Source organism: Aquarana catesbeiana, linkage group LG05 (assembly GCF_042186555.1).
Source record: "Aquarana catesbeiana isolate 2022-GZ linkage group LG05, ASM4218655v1, whole genome shotgun sequence".
NCBI lineage: Eukaryota > Metazoa > Chordata > Amphibia > Anura > Ranidae > Aquarana > Aquarana catesbeiana.
In genome coordinates, this window is record NC_133328.1 from 411,232,736 (window position 1) to 411,249,776 (window position 17,041).

Here is a 17,041-nt window from a genome sequence, read left to right on the forward strand (position 1 = left end):
CTGTTCCTTTCACTAACCCAGACGGCTTAGATAAGCCTTTCATGTATTATATACAAAAATATTTATGATAGATTGTAAGCTCTCACCTGCAAGGCCCACTTAACCCTCATGTATTGAATTGTATTGTAACTGTACTGTTTACATTATTTAGTAAAGTGCTGCACAAATAGATCACCCTGTATAAATCCAGTTTTGTTTTTTAAATTTAATAAAAAAACTGGCTTAATAAACCAGTTTAAAAATGCATAATTAGAAAGGGTAAAGGCTGGTTCACACAAAAACACGGTGCAGTAAAGGGGCATTCCATGTGTAAGCAGGTGCTTTAAGCGGTTGTAAACCCCTGGACTTTTATTTTTTACCCTGCAAGGTAAAGCCATAATGTGCTAGTATGTTTTGCATACTAGCACATTGTGTTAAACTTACCTCAAAATTAAACCCTCCCACGCCGAGATGTCAGAGCATGCGTGTGGGAGCCGCCGTTTACAGCATAGAACTCTGAACGGCACGTGTGGCCATTCCTTCAGAGCATGTACAGTAAATGTAAATTTTTTCAGGAGTGGTGCATACTTTTTGTGCGATTCAGTATGATTATAGCCCATTCAAATAAGTGAGCTCAAAATCGCACTGCAGGAAGCACGCAGGAATGTGCACTGCATTTCTTATAGTTCCCCTCTGAACAAATACAAATCAAGAAAAATAAGATAACAGTGCTAGTATAATGCCCCATACACACGGTCGGATTTTCCGATGGACAATGTCCGATCGGAGCATGTTGTCGGAAATTCCCACCGTGTGTGGGCTCCATCGGACATTTTCAATCGGATTTTCCGACACACAAAGTTTGAGAGCAGGCTATAAAATTTTCCGACAACAAAATCCGATCGCCTCAATTCCGACCGTGTGTGGCCTGTTCCGACGCACAAAGTGCCACGCATGCTCAGAAGAAATTCCGACACGGAACAGCTCGGTCTGGTAAACTTAGCGTTTGCAATGGATACAGCACTTTCGTCACGGTGCAATGTAAAGAATGGTTTAATACAGCGCACTCTCTTCTTCTTTATAATGTGAGAAGAATTAAGTAGTTTTGCTGCTCAAATTCACACACACTTCTCACAAACGTATTTCTTTATTATTTATCAGGATTCCCTTAATATATTTTGATTTTTAAAGGCAGATTTATTTTTTATTTTAGGTTTGTATTTTTTCAAAGGCTGATCTTTGTTTTATTTTAGTTTTAGTTTTACTCCAGAATATTTTTGTGTGTGTTTTGTGTGTCAAGTTACCACAACACCATTATTATCTTGTATTATTTAATCTCAAGGAGATTGTTTGGTGTTGGTGTCCCTTGTTAATTTCACATTGTATTTTTGAAATGTACCTGAATCCTCACAAACAAACTGTCCTTTTAGAAGGAAAACACACATAGGCAAGTATAATTGAAACCAAAAATCCTTTATTAAGGGATCAGAACCAAACAAAGAGGGATGCAACACTGGATAAACAGCAGAAATTAGTGAAGCCTTGGACCCCCAGGGCAGACATCAATTCTTGAACATCAAAATTGGTGGCCTGAGGAGTCCATATGTAAGGGAATGCAGTCTGGTCCAGAAGTCCCAGAGATTCAGAAAGCAGCAGATGACATCTGTGACCCCAGGCTGTGGTACCACCAGAGGCTGCATCTTTTGGCCGACCAGTCTGAACCCATGGCCATCACTTTCTGGTCTTCCTTTCACACTTCCTTCCTGGCTGTGGCTCTGCTGTTGGAGATGTGGCATGAGGAGGAGTAGGACCTGGAGGAGGACTAGTAGGACCTGGAGGGGAAGGAGGAGAAGGAGGAGGAGGAGGAGGACCTGGAGGAGGAGGAGGACCATGTGTGAGGTCACAAAGGTGGGTATCAGATGTTATTTGGGCCCTTAACCCCTTATTGAGAGCCTCCAAAATTAATGACTCACGCATGAGTTGTTGGCCCTCCTCCATCCGCTGCATTTTACAGGCAATTATGCCAGCAAAGTCCTCCTCCACAGTGTGTGGTGCTCCCAGGGCCTCTGTAGCCTTCCAAAAGAGGCCTATGGCAGCCTCCTCTAGGGTACTCCTCCTCCTGCCACTTTCTCTTTGCAGGTGGATGGGAGGGACCTGCATATCAGGCAGCCTGCTCGGCCCGGCCACCTCCTGGCTGAGACTTCCCTGTGTATGAAAAAGGGACATGGCTTAATGTTTTGCATCATCAATCACAATCATAAATTCGTACTCCAAACTAACATCTAGTTAACATCATTGATTGGACAACCTGAAATATTTAGAGGAATGCTATACCTGGCTCAATCTGGGCTCCTCCATATGTTGTTGCCTGGAAGGCCCAGGTTGGGCTTCAGAAGCCTCAGCTGGGGGGGGGGGGGAGCATGGAAGGAAGACTGGAGAGTGATGACCTGGGTTCAGTCTGATCTGCCAGAAAATGCAGCCTGTCATAGTACCACATCCTGGGGACATAGATGTCATCTGCTGCTCCGGATCTCTGCGAATCCTGGACTTTCTGGCGCTCCCTTACACATGTGCTCCTCAGGCCACCAATTAGGATCTTCAAATATGTGATGTCTGCCGTGGGGATCACCTGCTTCACAATTTCCAACAATTGATCCAGTGCTGCCTTCCTCTTTGTTTGGTTCCTATAATGTGGGTGGTTGATCTCCCACAGACAAGGCAGCTCCCTGAACATGTCAATGAATATTGCCATGAAGTCTGTATCATTCAAGATATCCATTTTAACTGCAAGACACAACACAAGACAAACCCTAATGTCAGGCAAAACTCTCGTAATCTTGTTACAATATAGGCCTCAATCTAGAAGCAGTATAGGCCCAAGTTTGTCTCTTACCTTCGTTATTACGATTGGCGCCTCCAATGCTCCTTCCTCCGCTCACAGATCGTACGTAATACGCACGCGTGTTACGCTTTATACACACTGCGCATGCGTGTAACTCTGCCCGCCCCTGACGTTCTTTCTAGTCTATTCCCCGCCCCTTTTCGTTCGGCGCAGTGGGTGAAGAGCACATGGCGGAGTCAGAGCAGGTGCGTGCTAATTATAGCAACGAGGAGGAGGAAAGCCCGGATCCGGAAACGTCCTGATCCAGAAGGAGACGATTTAAGGCCACAAATATGTCCTTTGGGGAGATGTTGGAGATGGTGGACATCCTGAAGAAGGCCGACTATGATGGAAAGTATGGACCTTACCCCAACCCCAATATCAGAAAGGCCAAGATCATGGCGAAAGTGGTCAAAAGTCTGCACCGGAATTTCGGGGTACGACGATCGAAAGATCAGCTCAGGAAGCGGTGGTTGGACCTAAAATTAAGAGAGCCCGAGCAGTACAGAAAGATCCGGAGAGTGCTGCAAAAAAGTAAGTAGTGCTGTGTTGCTATTCTTTTTGTCTTTATTACGTTCGTGCTGCTCCATATGCTTTTCTTAAGTGTTGTACAGTTTAAAATGGCAAATTTAATGTTCATGGGCCCATTATTCGTTCGTATCAAACATTTTTCTTTTGGCCTATAAAACACCATTGTTTAGGCCATATGCATTTGCCAACATTTTTTAGGGCCTACTTGTATGAAAAATATTTGGTTGTGTAGATGGGTTTGTTACTAGAATGAAATGCAAACTAGATTCTGTGTAAGGAGAGGACACTCAGCAGCTGTTTTCACATCTGGATGCTGGAGAACTAGTGTGGGACACAAGAACACCCTTTTTATTAGGGGGCCCACACAGGTGCTCCAGTGTATACTATAGGGGTGTCTCCATCTGTGAAGCTTGTACAAGACAGGTAAAGTATTGAAGCTTGACAAAGGACAATAAAAATGCTACATCTTGGAACTCTGCCCAAACAGACAATTGTACCCCACTTCGAAGCAATGTTTCATCTTTATATTTCGGCCATCAAATATCTGTGTGCTAATTATACCATTTTTGTTTTACATAGGGGAGAAAAGACTCGGAGGACACCCCTCATCTGAGGAGACCACAGACCCTCCACGTCTGGAAGAAGGGGAAATACCCACAACCCAAGCTGAGCAGGAGGAGGAAGAAGACGTGGTGGAAATTGACACCACAACAGGTGAGTGTCTGCGACCACAGGCTCAGGTAAGAGATGGATGCCGGCAGATTTTTGATACCTGTTTTTGTTTGGTTTCTCTCTTTTTAGGTGATCGTGATGTTGTGGATCCAGATCCTTTCACATCAGAAAGTGCCCAGATCCTGATCGGGGAGATCATGGGGTGTAATTTAGAATTGGAAAACCTCAAGAAAAAAAATCAATGATGTTATTTAAAAAAATAATAACATCATTGATGTTTTGGGACGAATTTAAAACCCCGCAAAATCACTTTGTTTTTTTGTGTGCTACAATCTTAAAAATGTTTTAGCGATGTTTAGAAAAGCCAAATTTGGAGGATGCACACAGTGTGCCAACATGTGCTATCTGCCATCACGGGAGATCAATGGACGCGTTTTGGGGGTGCAACCCCTTCCTCAATAATAAAGTAGCTGTGAGGAAGGGGTTGCTCCCCCAAAACACGTCCCTTGATCCCCCGTGATGGCAGCTAGCACATGTTGACATTCGTAAATTGGTGTGCATCTTCCAAATTTGGCTTTTCAAGGGGTGACTTCACCCCATCTGAACGCAATATTAAACACAGTTCCTAAATACTCATGTCTGATATTGCCTTCAAGTTTTACCATATGTGAACTTTGTAAGTTCAAGATTTTTGTCTTTCTTGTTGGTTTTACACAGGCCTGTTTTAACTTAAATGGACATTTCTATTTTTGATAATGCCACCCCAAAAATTGTTATACAACAAACATGTTGGTTTGTTTTAAAAACCTTTTCTAAATGCACATGTGATTGTGCAGGTATTAAAAAGATTGTTAATCAAGAATGTGTGGATTATTGTCTCAACGCTACCACACTTTTATGGTGATGTAATTGCTGTTTTCTGTGAAAATGGGGGTTATTTCCTAAGGGCAAATCCTCTTTGCACTACAAGTGCAGTTTCAGTGCAGTTTCACGTGCACTTGTAGTGCAAAGTGTCTACGCCTTTAGTAAATAACACCCAACAGTGCTTTGTATAAGGTTACACAATCACGCCATTTTCAGGACTCCCCACATTGCTGTCAGGGTCAGCTAAAATAAACACAAGCAGTAAATGTCACCAAAGATTAGCTTTTTTTTTTTTTATTTGATAAAGGCTTCACAAATTGTCTGGCATATTGATGGCCCCCCTACCCGCAAAGAACTCAAGGTATCTTAACCGGACATCACGGGCACTCAGGGAGGGCAAGCCAGGACGACCACTTTCAAGCACCGTCAGGGTTGTTTCATGTAGAATTCCGGCCTCAGGCCCAACTGAGCCAGCATAGTTGGCAGAAAGTTATGTAGAACACAGCACGCCAGGATTATATGATTAAGTTTATACACCGCCATATGGATGGGTGTCAGAAATAGTCAGAACCGGCTGGCTATGATTCCAAATGTGTTCTCCACCACTGTTCTGGCTCTGTCCAGCCGGTAATTAAAAACCCTTTGTTCCGGGGTGAGGGTCCTCATCGGGAATGGCCGCATAAGATGGTCCCCCAGCGCAAATGCTTCATCCGCAACGAAGACGAATGGGAGTCCTTCCACATTGTCTTCTGGAGGTGGCAAGTCCAAGCTGCCATTCTGGAGACGCCTGCAAAACTCCGTCTGGGCGATGACTCCACCATCGGACATCCGGCCATTCTTCCCCATGTCCACATACAAGAAGTCGTAATTAGCCGACACCACCGCCAACATCACAATACTATTGAACCCTTTGTAATTATAATAGTACGACCCCGAGTTGGGTGGTGGGACGATATGGACGTGTTTCCCATCAATTGCCCCTCCGCAGTTAGGAAAGTCCCACCACTGGGCAAAGTGGGAGGCCACAGTCTGCCATTCCTGTGGTGTGGAAGGAAACTGTTGAGGAAAACAAAAAAATTTGTATTTTTGCACATAAACATGGCAAGCAGATTAGACACAAACATTCTCGGCCAACCTCCAGATAACATTTATTAAGGGGAACTTTACAACACCAAAGTATAAGGTACACCTATCATATCCCCCCCCCCCTCTCATGGGCCATTTCTAACATTATGGGGGGGGAATCTTGGACAGGTAACCCTCTCCACTTCATTGAGAGATGAATGCCTAAATACAGGGTATTACTTCTTACAGCCCCTCCTTAGTTACACTATTGGCAGCCCACTGGACAGGTAAGAAGTGTCATAATACAAAGATATAAATACACACTGTACACATTTGAGCACATTTGGACATTCTGCTATTACCTATCAAGATAATAATAGGGTACAAAAACTTTCAACAGTACCATTTGAAAGTATACAGGGAGGCCCTTGCACTACATGCTTTGGGGAATTCATCCATACATCTGACCACAAAAGAGGTGGGTATAGTGTGTATGGGTTTGGCAAAGTCAGCAGATAGATGATTGAGGATAGATAGAGAATTGGGATCAGCTGACTTAGCAGTTGGGGGGAGGGAGGGTTAATAAAAATGATTTGGGGACACCACAAAAAAAATGCCTCTGGCACTCTGCCTGAATTTAAAGCACAAATCACATTTCAAAACATTTTAGGGGGTGTTTGGGGAAAAGCACTACTATGGAGCTGACAAAATACATTGTAAAGGGAATACATGAGGTGAATATAGGGCAGGAGAGCATGCTGGGGAGGTTAGTGAAGGCAAATATGTATGAAGGACTAAAAAAATAATTACATAAAAATCCAGCATGAATGAGGACAAAGGGGACATTCACAGCATATTACAATCATGGTAATTAGGGAATGATGAGAGAAATACAATATATTAGCAAACATTCAATACAAAAAAATGTGATATTAAAGGATAAAAATCTTACCTTCATATACTCCTTCTGCAGGACCTGGATGGTGGCAGAACAGGTCTCTGGGATAATGATACCCAGAGCCTGGGGCGAGATGCCTGTGGAGAACTTCAGGTCCTGCAGGCTTCTCCCTGTCACCAAGTACCGCAGGGTAGCGATGAGCCCCTGCTCCGGAGTGATGGCTTGCCTCATGCAGGTATCCTGCCTGCTGATATAGGGGGTCAGCAAAGCCAGCAGACGGTGAAATATGGGGTCCGTCATCCTTAGAAAGTTCCTGAAATCATCAGGATTATTCTCACGGATCTCACGGAGCAAAGGCATATGACAGAACTGGTCACGCTGAACCAACCAATTCTTGGTCCATGAACTCCTCCCCACCCTGTTCATGGACTGGACTTGTGTCAAGGTCAGGACCCCAACACCAAGCCCCCGCACAGCACGAACTCTACGAGGAGTATGTATACGCAACATGGCTAGAAAACGGTCGGCTGCTCAGAACGAAGTAACAGAACGCACTGAAGAACAGCAAGGCCTGTGAAGAGCGACCTGAAAAACAGTAACGAACGAACAAGAACACAATGACTAATCCAAGTCAGCTTGCTTGCACGCACTGAAGAGCAGATACAAACACACAAGCACAAACTGAACCGCAGAAAACTATCTGAAAGCCACGAGTCTGAAAAAGCGCGAATCGTCTCTCACCAAACTTTTACTAACACGAGATTAGCAAAAGGAGCCCAAAGGGTGCTGCGCTTGGTTCTGAACTGGCCTTTTCTAGTCTCGTCATACGTGGTTGACGTCACCGCGTTGTTGGCGATCGGAAATTCCGACAACTTTGTGCGACCGCGTGTATGCAAAACAAGTTTGAGCCAACATCCGTCAGAAAAAATCCTAGGATTTTGTTGTTGGAATGTCCGATCAATGTCCGACCGTGTGTACGGGGCATAACAGTAAAACAGGCACATCATGAAAACTAGTAAAATAATTTGAATGGAAGAGTATTTACCTGCTATCTAGGTCCTCAATATCCTTTATGAAGGTTCCTCCTTGGTGTTTACATAGGTTCTTACAAGCTCGTAACACATCCTCATTTTTAAAAATAAGGAAATTTTTAGCGCTTTCCTTATTTCTCAAGAAATTGATCCCTTCTTTTAAACTTTCTACATCTGAAGCTGTGATTCGTAGCAGAGTGTTTGCTCTTTGTTCCATGCTAGAAAAATGTCAAATAGTTATAGATTAGATACAGTGCATTATTTTTGCATTAAAACTTACAGTTAAAACAGATGCTCTCATGTTGTATGATGTAACAAGAAAGATATCATAGAAAGTCATAGAACTGTTATCTGACGTGCAGTATCATACCAAAGCATATCCACTTCACAGGCAAATGATACAAGATACATGCTGCTATCAGTTACATGAGCTAGGGCTCTGCATTGGAAATCCAGTCATCTCAAATGACCCGGCCACACGCTCAATGCTGCTGCTTAGAACACAGACCTTGAGCATGAATCTATTGTGTAGCTTAGGCATCAATGGTAGAGCCCTAAGGTAAAGTAGGAGTTTTCAACATCACAGCATTATACCACGATTCAACCTTCTGGCTATATGGTTATGCTCAGACTCTACAAACAGACTCTTTCAAACAGACAGCCTGATCAGACCCCCATAAGGACAGACAGGTCGCAGACCAGATGCAAACACTCCCAGTGTGTCAGCATACACCTGCTGATCTCTGGCAGCACAAGAGTCTCCATGGAAGGGAGGAGCCATGAACTCTATTCACTGGAGCCCCGGAAGGTTTTACCTTCTTCATGACCAGGGTATTTGTTGCTATTCAGCACTGCGCTACTTTAACTGGTAATCGTGCGGTCATGCAATACTGTACAGAAATAAAATTGCTTTCACACAAATAGTTTTCTTTCGGTGGTATTTGATAACCACTGGGATATAAAAGGAAAAAAAGATGGAAAGTTTAAAAAAACATATATGTATATTCTACTCGGTCATAAAGCATATCCAATGCAATCAAATTTTGTTATAAATTTAGGCAAAAATTTATTCCGCTACATGTCTTTGGTAAAAAATAAAAAAATTCCAATAAGTGTATATTAATTGGATTGTGTGAAAGTTATAGCCTCTACAAACTATGGGATATACTGTACATTTGAAAATTGATCAATTTTGATGTACTGACGGCCTGATGCACTGATCTCATTTCTTGAGACCCTAAAATGCCAGACAGTACAAATTCCCCCCAAATCACCCATTTTTGGAAAATAGACAGTCTGAGGTTGTGGTGATCAGGGACACTGACTGGTGACTGGCAAACAGCACCCACCCAAGCTCATGCAGGAAAAATGACGTACATGTATGTGATTTTGCCTGCATGTGCTAATCAGCCACAGTATATGTGCTGTGGCTGGGTGGCAATAACTACTCAGCTCCCATGCCATAAGGCCTGTGCACACCTACACAATCCATAGGTGCTGGTGGTCAACATCAAAACATGGACCTAGGGTTGGAAACTTCATCCCATCCAATACTCTACAAAGCCCTAAGGCTTTTGTACTCATACCAGGATTCACTCATCCTGGAGGAAACTGAAAGGCTAACTTTCCCCTAATGAGACTCTAATAATATGCCCAGACCATTGTGACTCCATTGTGTTATGCTCTGCCATTATAGTTTACAAAATCTTGTCAAGCTTGTAATTTTAGCTTAAATCTGCAACTATGAAAGAATGCTTAGAAAAATGCTTGCACAAGCACTGTACTCTATGTATATCATTGTGGGTTGGTTTGTCCCTTCCTGTTCCCTGTTCTGTAGGCCATGGGACAGAATGCATGACTTATGACTCATAACCAGATGGTCTGTTGATTCCTGTAACCTCATGATAAATGTATTTTAGGGGTCACTAACTTGTAACCATATATTTTATACCAAAACATCATTTACTAACCACTCTCCCCTCCCCTCTTTCTATTGGTAAGTTGAACCATATATATACCTGTAAAGGTAGACATTTTACGAATGCACAACCTGCTTCTCGTTTCATTTGGTGTCTCCAGATATCTGAGAAAAACAAGATATTTGGGGGGGCACACCCTAAAAGATGCATTAAAGATGGTGCAGCCATAAGACCATACAACAAAACAATATATTATAGCGCACACATGCAAACAAGACATTTGCTTCCAGCAAGGCTTATTAAAAAAACCTAGACACTTTCAAAAAACATTATCAATAAATATGGGGATTTGGTCACACCATATTGCTATATGGTGCTTAAGCCCACTTACTGCGTCAAAGTACCCCATGATTAGTGGGTTCTACACTATCCATAGATTGGGAGATCCTGCTTCTCTGAACCATGAGAGCAATACACTCTTCTATATGGGAGAACTTTTAGGTCTCCACCCATGACTTGCTGGAGGTAAATGTCTTTTTTGCATGTGTGCACTGTAATATATTGTTCTGTTGTATGGTCTTATGGCTGCACCATCTTTAATGCATCTTTTAGGGTGTGCCCCCAAATATCTTGTTTGTCTATTGTATGGATTCTGACCAAATCCTTTTGGGTGCGGACCACCCCACTTCCTCATTAAGTACCTCTCATTATTGTCCACTTGTGTCATGGGTGGAGACCTCAAAGTTCTCCCATATAGAAGAGTGTATTAATCTCATGGTTCAGAGAAGCAGGATCTCCCAATCTATGGATAGTGTAGGACCCACTAATTATGGGGTACTTTGTCACAGCAAGTGGGCTTAAGCACCATATAGCAATATGGTGTGACCAAATCCCCATATTTTTTGATAATGTTTTTTGAAAGTTTCTAGGTGTTTTTAATAAGCCTTGCTGGAGGTAAATGTCTTTTTTGCATGTGTGCGCTGTAATAAATTGTTCTTTTCCAGATATCTGAGGGCACTGTTGGTGTACCTATGTAGCGCTGGTAGATTTACAATCTACCGCAGGTTAAGTAAATTTAGTAAATTGTGTGTTAGGAAGGTTAAAAGTTCGCCTCTGTTCCAGCTTGGCTGACATTGTGTGTGCTTCCGTGCTGACCGGTGGGTGTCGCTGTTACCACTGGTCAGTGTTGGAAAGGCAACGTGTCGAAGTGTATAGATGCACCTCTGTCTCGGAGACAAGCTCGGTGGTCCTCCGAGTTGCATTCTGGGAAGAGGGTATTTATGGGACAGACGCCATGTTCTAGGGTTTTTTTACAGCCACCTGCTGGCCCTCCTGGCCGACAGGTATGCGTTAAGGAGCTACCTCGTGGCCCTCCGATCAGGAAGCCCACGATACAGCAGCGCAGGAGTGGGTCCAGATGCTTGTCTGGGGCCTACCACCGCGGCCGAGGAATGGTCCTGAGCTATCGGTCCTGTGTGACGAAGCTGGACGACCGAGGAGATCCCAGGGGAGGACCCGTCTTGGAGAGATCACGCAGCGTGCTGGTCTATAGAGGGGCCTGGTGACTCGGTCAAAGGACATATCCAAAAGAAGTAACTATACAGCATAGTGTTGCAGGTTCGGCTTAAAGGTTCAGGCACTGTGACTGACTTTCACTGCAGAGATAATCTGATACATCCTGTGGCAGAGGATCGTACGGATTTACCCCCCCAAACGAGTCTGTGGCAGAGACTTTTGATTCGTGCTGCATACTGGCTGCTAGACCAGTGAGAGAGGCCTATCCAGACGAGCAAGGAGTGTGTCACACAAGGGGAGCTCATTCCACCTAATTATTTGTCGCTAAGATTCTATAAGAAGATATTTGAGTTTCTCCTGAAAATTTCCTTTTCCGCCTCTTTCCTGCTACTTCCTAAAGTTTGTTTGTTCAATAAAGCACTGAAAACGTACTCCAGTGTTGGTGCATGTGTCGTCCAGAAGTAAACTCAATGGAACCCCTAGACCCGGTGCCGGTGAAACCAAGGGAAACAAGGTGAAAGTAACAGACCCGCTTAAACCAGCAGCTCCACCGCGAGTTAGTGCTACATGTGGGGGCTCGTCCAGGATTTGTTGACCGACAGTTGTTGCAACCCAGTGGAGTGTTTTACCGGGAGTTTACAGAGAGAGCTGGACTTTGAGAAAAAATCTTTTCAGGAAGAGGAAAGGTTAAACTGCGGGACTTTGCTTTTGAGTGCATAGACGCTGGGCGCCAGAAGAGGCCCAGGAGCTACGTGACTGAAAAAGAACAAGTGGGAGGAGTTACCCTACTTGCTACCGCGTGGGACGCGTGTAGTGTGCTTGGCGCCAGAGGGGAAGAGAGGCCTCGTGATCGTGCTGAAGGATCAGAGTGTGGCCATGTCTTTTCCGGCGTTGCAATCGGTTGTGGGACCCAGAGTGTTCCCTGCAAGCACCGTGATGAATACTGTGCAATTTGGAACTCTACTCATGGATACTGGAGTTTGAATGAAGCCCCAGGGGAAGTTTGTCCTGTATACCTCGGGAGATGTTGAGGGACTGGGCATGACCTGCCATCGATGTGAAGGATTGGCCGTACATCTTCGTTCATTCGGCCGATGTCCGCAGTGTGGAGAGTACTTGTTTGTGGTGGAGCCACCTACTATGCCACCCCGTGCCTATCAGATGGATTGGGTGACAGGTATCGCTACAGTGGAAGCTGCTACCGCTGCAGAGAGAGAGCGACGGGCCGCTACTTTGCCTGTTGCTACTGAAAATGTTTCAGAAAGAGGCACTGTTGCTGCCATCTCATCAGGAGACATTACTTTGATTTCTGAGTCCACTACGCCTGTTCCTGTAGTACCTACTCAGAAGAAGGTGGGCTATGTGAAGGCTTCCCGCGGCCGTGGTCGAGGCCTACCCCAGAGGTTACCTGAGCCGGAGCTACCAGAGTCTACGCCTGGGACGGGTAAGCTACTGTTGGGGACTGTAAATAAATATTTGCCAGCGGAAGAAATAAGGGACTCGGAAATAGAATCCATGTCGGATCTTTCCGGGGATGATGACTTGTTTGAAACCATGTCGCAAGAGCTATTGTGGTCACAAGGCGAGGATGTTGCCTCCACAATGACCCTTCCTGAATGGACTGCCATGGGTTCTGGGAAGACGTCACCCTGTGTGGAGACGCACATTGCCGTCACTGGGACTTTGTCAAAAGTTATTGATTTGCTACAGACACCGGCTGGGTCTATGGTGAAAAAGTCATTAGATTTCTGTGTACCACCTGGTATGGGGAGAGACAGACCTTTGCCAAAACTTGCTCGCTTGCAAAGGATGTTAAACAAGCGCGTGGCCGCAGAGTATGGATTGGAGTTCCCCTATGTGCCCCAGGATATCATGCGGGAGATTGAAGCTAATCGGGAGCTTTGGTATAGTGACGCTATTTGGGACTACTTGTCTGTGCCTAAGCCCTTTAGAAAGACTGGATGTTCTGTCCGGATGGATAAACGTTTCAACGGATGCTTTGTACATTGGAACTATGGTCAGCATATCTATGCTGATAAAGTGGTAATCTGCAGACCGGGAAAGGACAATGTTGTGTACTTTATTACCACTGTGGATAAAGAAGGAAAATATGTGACTTTACCAGATCCTCGGTTTTACTGGTAATTATGGACACTATCACTTTGAAGTTACCTAGATAGATAGCGACAGGGTAAAGAGATCTGCGTGGTCAAGATCTACAGATCCTGTTCTGTGTTTAAATCCAAGGACTTCTGTTTGCTAGCCGGATTTCTTTTACAAGAAAAGTTCTTATGCAGGGATGGACTTCAAAAGTATATATTTTTTTTTCTAATATAAATAATAGGAATAGAGTCTCATTTTAAATGAGGCTTTGCTCCTGGTGTTGGGCAGGATGTATATGTGTGTGTTTAAATGCGTTTCCTTTTCAGGGATCATCGGATCATATGTATAGCTGGGAGGCTTTTCAGCTAGTTAGTTAGTGAGGATGTGTAAAATTATATTGTGGTTTTGTTCGCGGCTGTGAACATAATGTTTTATAAGATATAAGTCTCATAATGTCTTTATACTGTCTTTTCTCTCTCTCTTTGCCTATCTAAAGTTATGAGAAACTCAAATGCTATCCTCAGGCTTGAGAGTTACTGTTACTGTGTTGGGACAGACGTTGGGGACAATGTCTATTGTAGTGGGGGGAGTATGTAGCGCTGGTAGATTTACAATCTACCGCAGGTTAGGTAAATTTAGTAAATTGTGTGTTAGGAAGGTTAAAAGTTCGCCTCTGTTCCAGCTTGGCTGACGTTGTATGTGCTTCTGTGCTGACCGGTGGGTGTCGCTGTTGGAAAGGCAACGTGTTGAAGTGTATAGATGCTCCTCTGTCTCGGAGACAAGCTCGGTGGAGGTGGTTCTCCGAGTTGCATTCTGGGAAGAGGGTATTTATGGGACAGACGCCATGTTCTAGGGTTTTTTTACAGCCACCTGCTGGCCCTCTTGGCCGACAGGTATGCGTTAAGGAGCTACCTCGTGGCCCTCCAATCAGGAGGCCCACAATACAGCAGCGCAGGGGTGGGTCCAGAGGCTTGTCTGGGGCCTACCACCGCGGCCGAGGAATGGTCCTGAGCTGTCGGTCCTGTGTGACGAAGCTGGACGACCGAGGAGATCCCAGGGGAGGACCCGTCTTGGAGAGATCACGCAGCGTGCTGGTCTATAGAGGGGCCTGGTGACTCGGTTGAAGGACGTATCCAAAAGAAGTAACTATACAGCATAGTGTTGCCGGTTCGGCTTAAAGGTTCAGGCACTGTGACTGACTTTCACTGCAGAGAAAATCTGATACATCCTGTGGCAGAGGATCGTATGGATTTACCCCCCAAACGAGTCTGTGGCAGAGACTTTTGATTTGTGCCGCCTACTGGCTGCTAGACTGGTGAGAGAGGCCTATCCAGACGAGCAAGGAATGTGTCCCACAAGGGGAGCTCATTCCACCTAATTATCTGAATTCTACCAGGACATTTGTCGCTAAGATTCTATAAGAAGATATTTGAGTTTCTCCTGAAAGTTTCCTTTTCCGCCTCTTTCCTGCTACTTCCTAAAGTTTGTTTGTTCAATAAAGCATTGAAAACGTACTCCAGTGTTGGTGCGTGTATCATCCAGAAGTAAACTCAACGGAACCCCTAGACCTGGTGCCGGTGAAACCAAGGGAAGCAAGGTGAAGTTAACAGACCCGCTTAAACCAGCAGCTCCACCGTGAGTTAGTGCTACACCTATAAGAAGGGTGGCCATCCAGAATACCCACTATTTCCTTTCAAATGGGGGCTTGTGTCCGGGTAAGACAATCATCCATGTTGGGTAGACCTTTGTCTATTTTGACGAATTCTTCCTTACCCTGGCTCTGATAAAGTCTTAGCCTTTTAAATTTAAAAAGAAAGGAAGGATGGACCACGCCTTAATAGGCACACTCACGGGAGTGTAACATTGTAGGGTCTGTGGGAGACCCAAGTCTTTATTTAAGGCCCCTTTCACACGATCGGACCATTCAGGTCCACCTGTCAGTTTTGACGGCGGACCTGAACGGGCGCTCCATGATAGCCTATGGAGCGACGGATGTCAGCGGAGACATGTCCGCTGACATCCGACCCGGTCCGATCCGCTGAAAGCAGGTCGGATGGCCCTACGTCTGGATCCGTCGCTGGTGGATCGGATCGGGTGAGATCTGATGAAAACGGACACGCTGTCCGTTTTCATCCGATCCCATTATAGGCAGCAGCGGCGCCTGACAAGCCCCTCCCCGCAGTGAGCAGAGAGGGACCTGTCATCCACCGGCTCATTGGAGATCAACAGAGAGATCTCCCGCTGAGCCGGCGGACCGAGGCGGCCTCCGTGGAAGCGGAGTCTGCCTCGTGTGAATGAGGCCTAAGACTCCATATATTAGAAACTGTTTTGGGAAGAGTATTTAGGTAACCAACAGCGCCCGCTAAATCTTTGCTTCTCTTTCTGTTGCATAGAAATAATAAGATAATTTGTTGTGTGGATACACTGACTGTAAGGTAGGACAGAAAAGTGGTCTACAGTATTTTGCATTAAGGGTCAAAGACAAGGGAAAGATATCCCTCCACCAAATCCTTTATCCTTATAGGATAAATTCCTCAGTGTAGGAAGTTTGTGCAAATTAGTATTGCTACACTGGTAACATAACTTGTGATTGCTGATTGGTATTGGTAGATTACTTGCATATTTTTTTGTTGTAGCAGCTTGGGGTTTCCATAATGTTATGCCCAGGTTGGCTTTAAGCGTTTTGGGAATGCTGTGTAAAAGTTTACATGCCCATTGAAAGCTTAGTGCTTGTAGGAATAAAGGTGATCGATCAGGTAGGCAGGAATTTTAGTCAGAAATAGGGACAAAATAAATTAGAAATCTCCCTTGCTAATATCCAAATATCATGATTGTAGTAAGTACTTTTGTATGTATGTTTATATAAATTTGCTTTTTCTTTAAAGAATGAAAGAAGGTATGGGGAAAATTTCAAATGTGGTTCTGTCATTGCTTAAGGTGTTAAAAAGACTAAAGAAATTAAGAAATGTTGTTGCTGTGGTGCATATGGGAAAATGAGTTTTGGCTTTGTGATTTAAATTTAGAATGGATATTTATATTTTTGCTGAGTGTCAACAAATATCTTAAGAGAACAAAATAGACATACAGTATATAAAGAGAATGAATATGAAACGACCAGTCAGTACAGTAGCACTACAGTAGTGTGTGAGGTAGGTCTCCCCCTTTACTAAAATTTGTTTATAGAAATTATAGTGCTTAATTTTGCTTGGAAGATGTGTAATTTGCTTGAAGTACATGTTAAATACATGTTTTGATGACTCTTTGAAGGTAAAAAGAATAGTATTTTGAAGGTTGCAAAATAATGTGTTAGGTGTGCTGGGGGTTTGTGTAAGGAAAGGGAATGTTCTCAGAATACCCTACTGTGGTAAGGATAAAGTAAGTTTAAAGGTGTTTTTAATGAAAACATCCTACATTGTAGAGGATAAAGCAAGTTAAGTTTTGAAGGTGAAGAGGAAGAGAGGAGTTATTTATGAATGAAAGTTAAATTAAATTAAGAATAAATAGAGAGGGATTGCAGTGGAAAAGTTAATAGAATTAACAGGACGTAACATTACGGAGCTTTTAAAAGGTTTAAAGGGACATT

The 17,041-nt window shown here is 44.1% G+C and overlaps 1 protein-coding gene across 1 annotated transcript in view; it reads right to left on the reverse strand.

The window, feature by feature from the left end:
• LOC141145914 (cytidine monophosphate-N-acetylneuraminic acid hydroxylase-like) overlaps positions 1–8,138 on the reverse strand; it is a 135,971-nt gene extending 127,833 nt beyond the window's left edge. Inside the window, exon 1 of the mRNA XM_073632717.1 lies at positions 7,936–8,138. Within this exon, the coding sequence (XP_073488818.1) occupies positions 7,936–8,138 (203 nt within the window). The remainder of the gene's footprint in view (positions 1–7,935) is intronic.
• Positions 8,139–17,041: the final 8,903 nt, after the last annotated feature.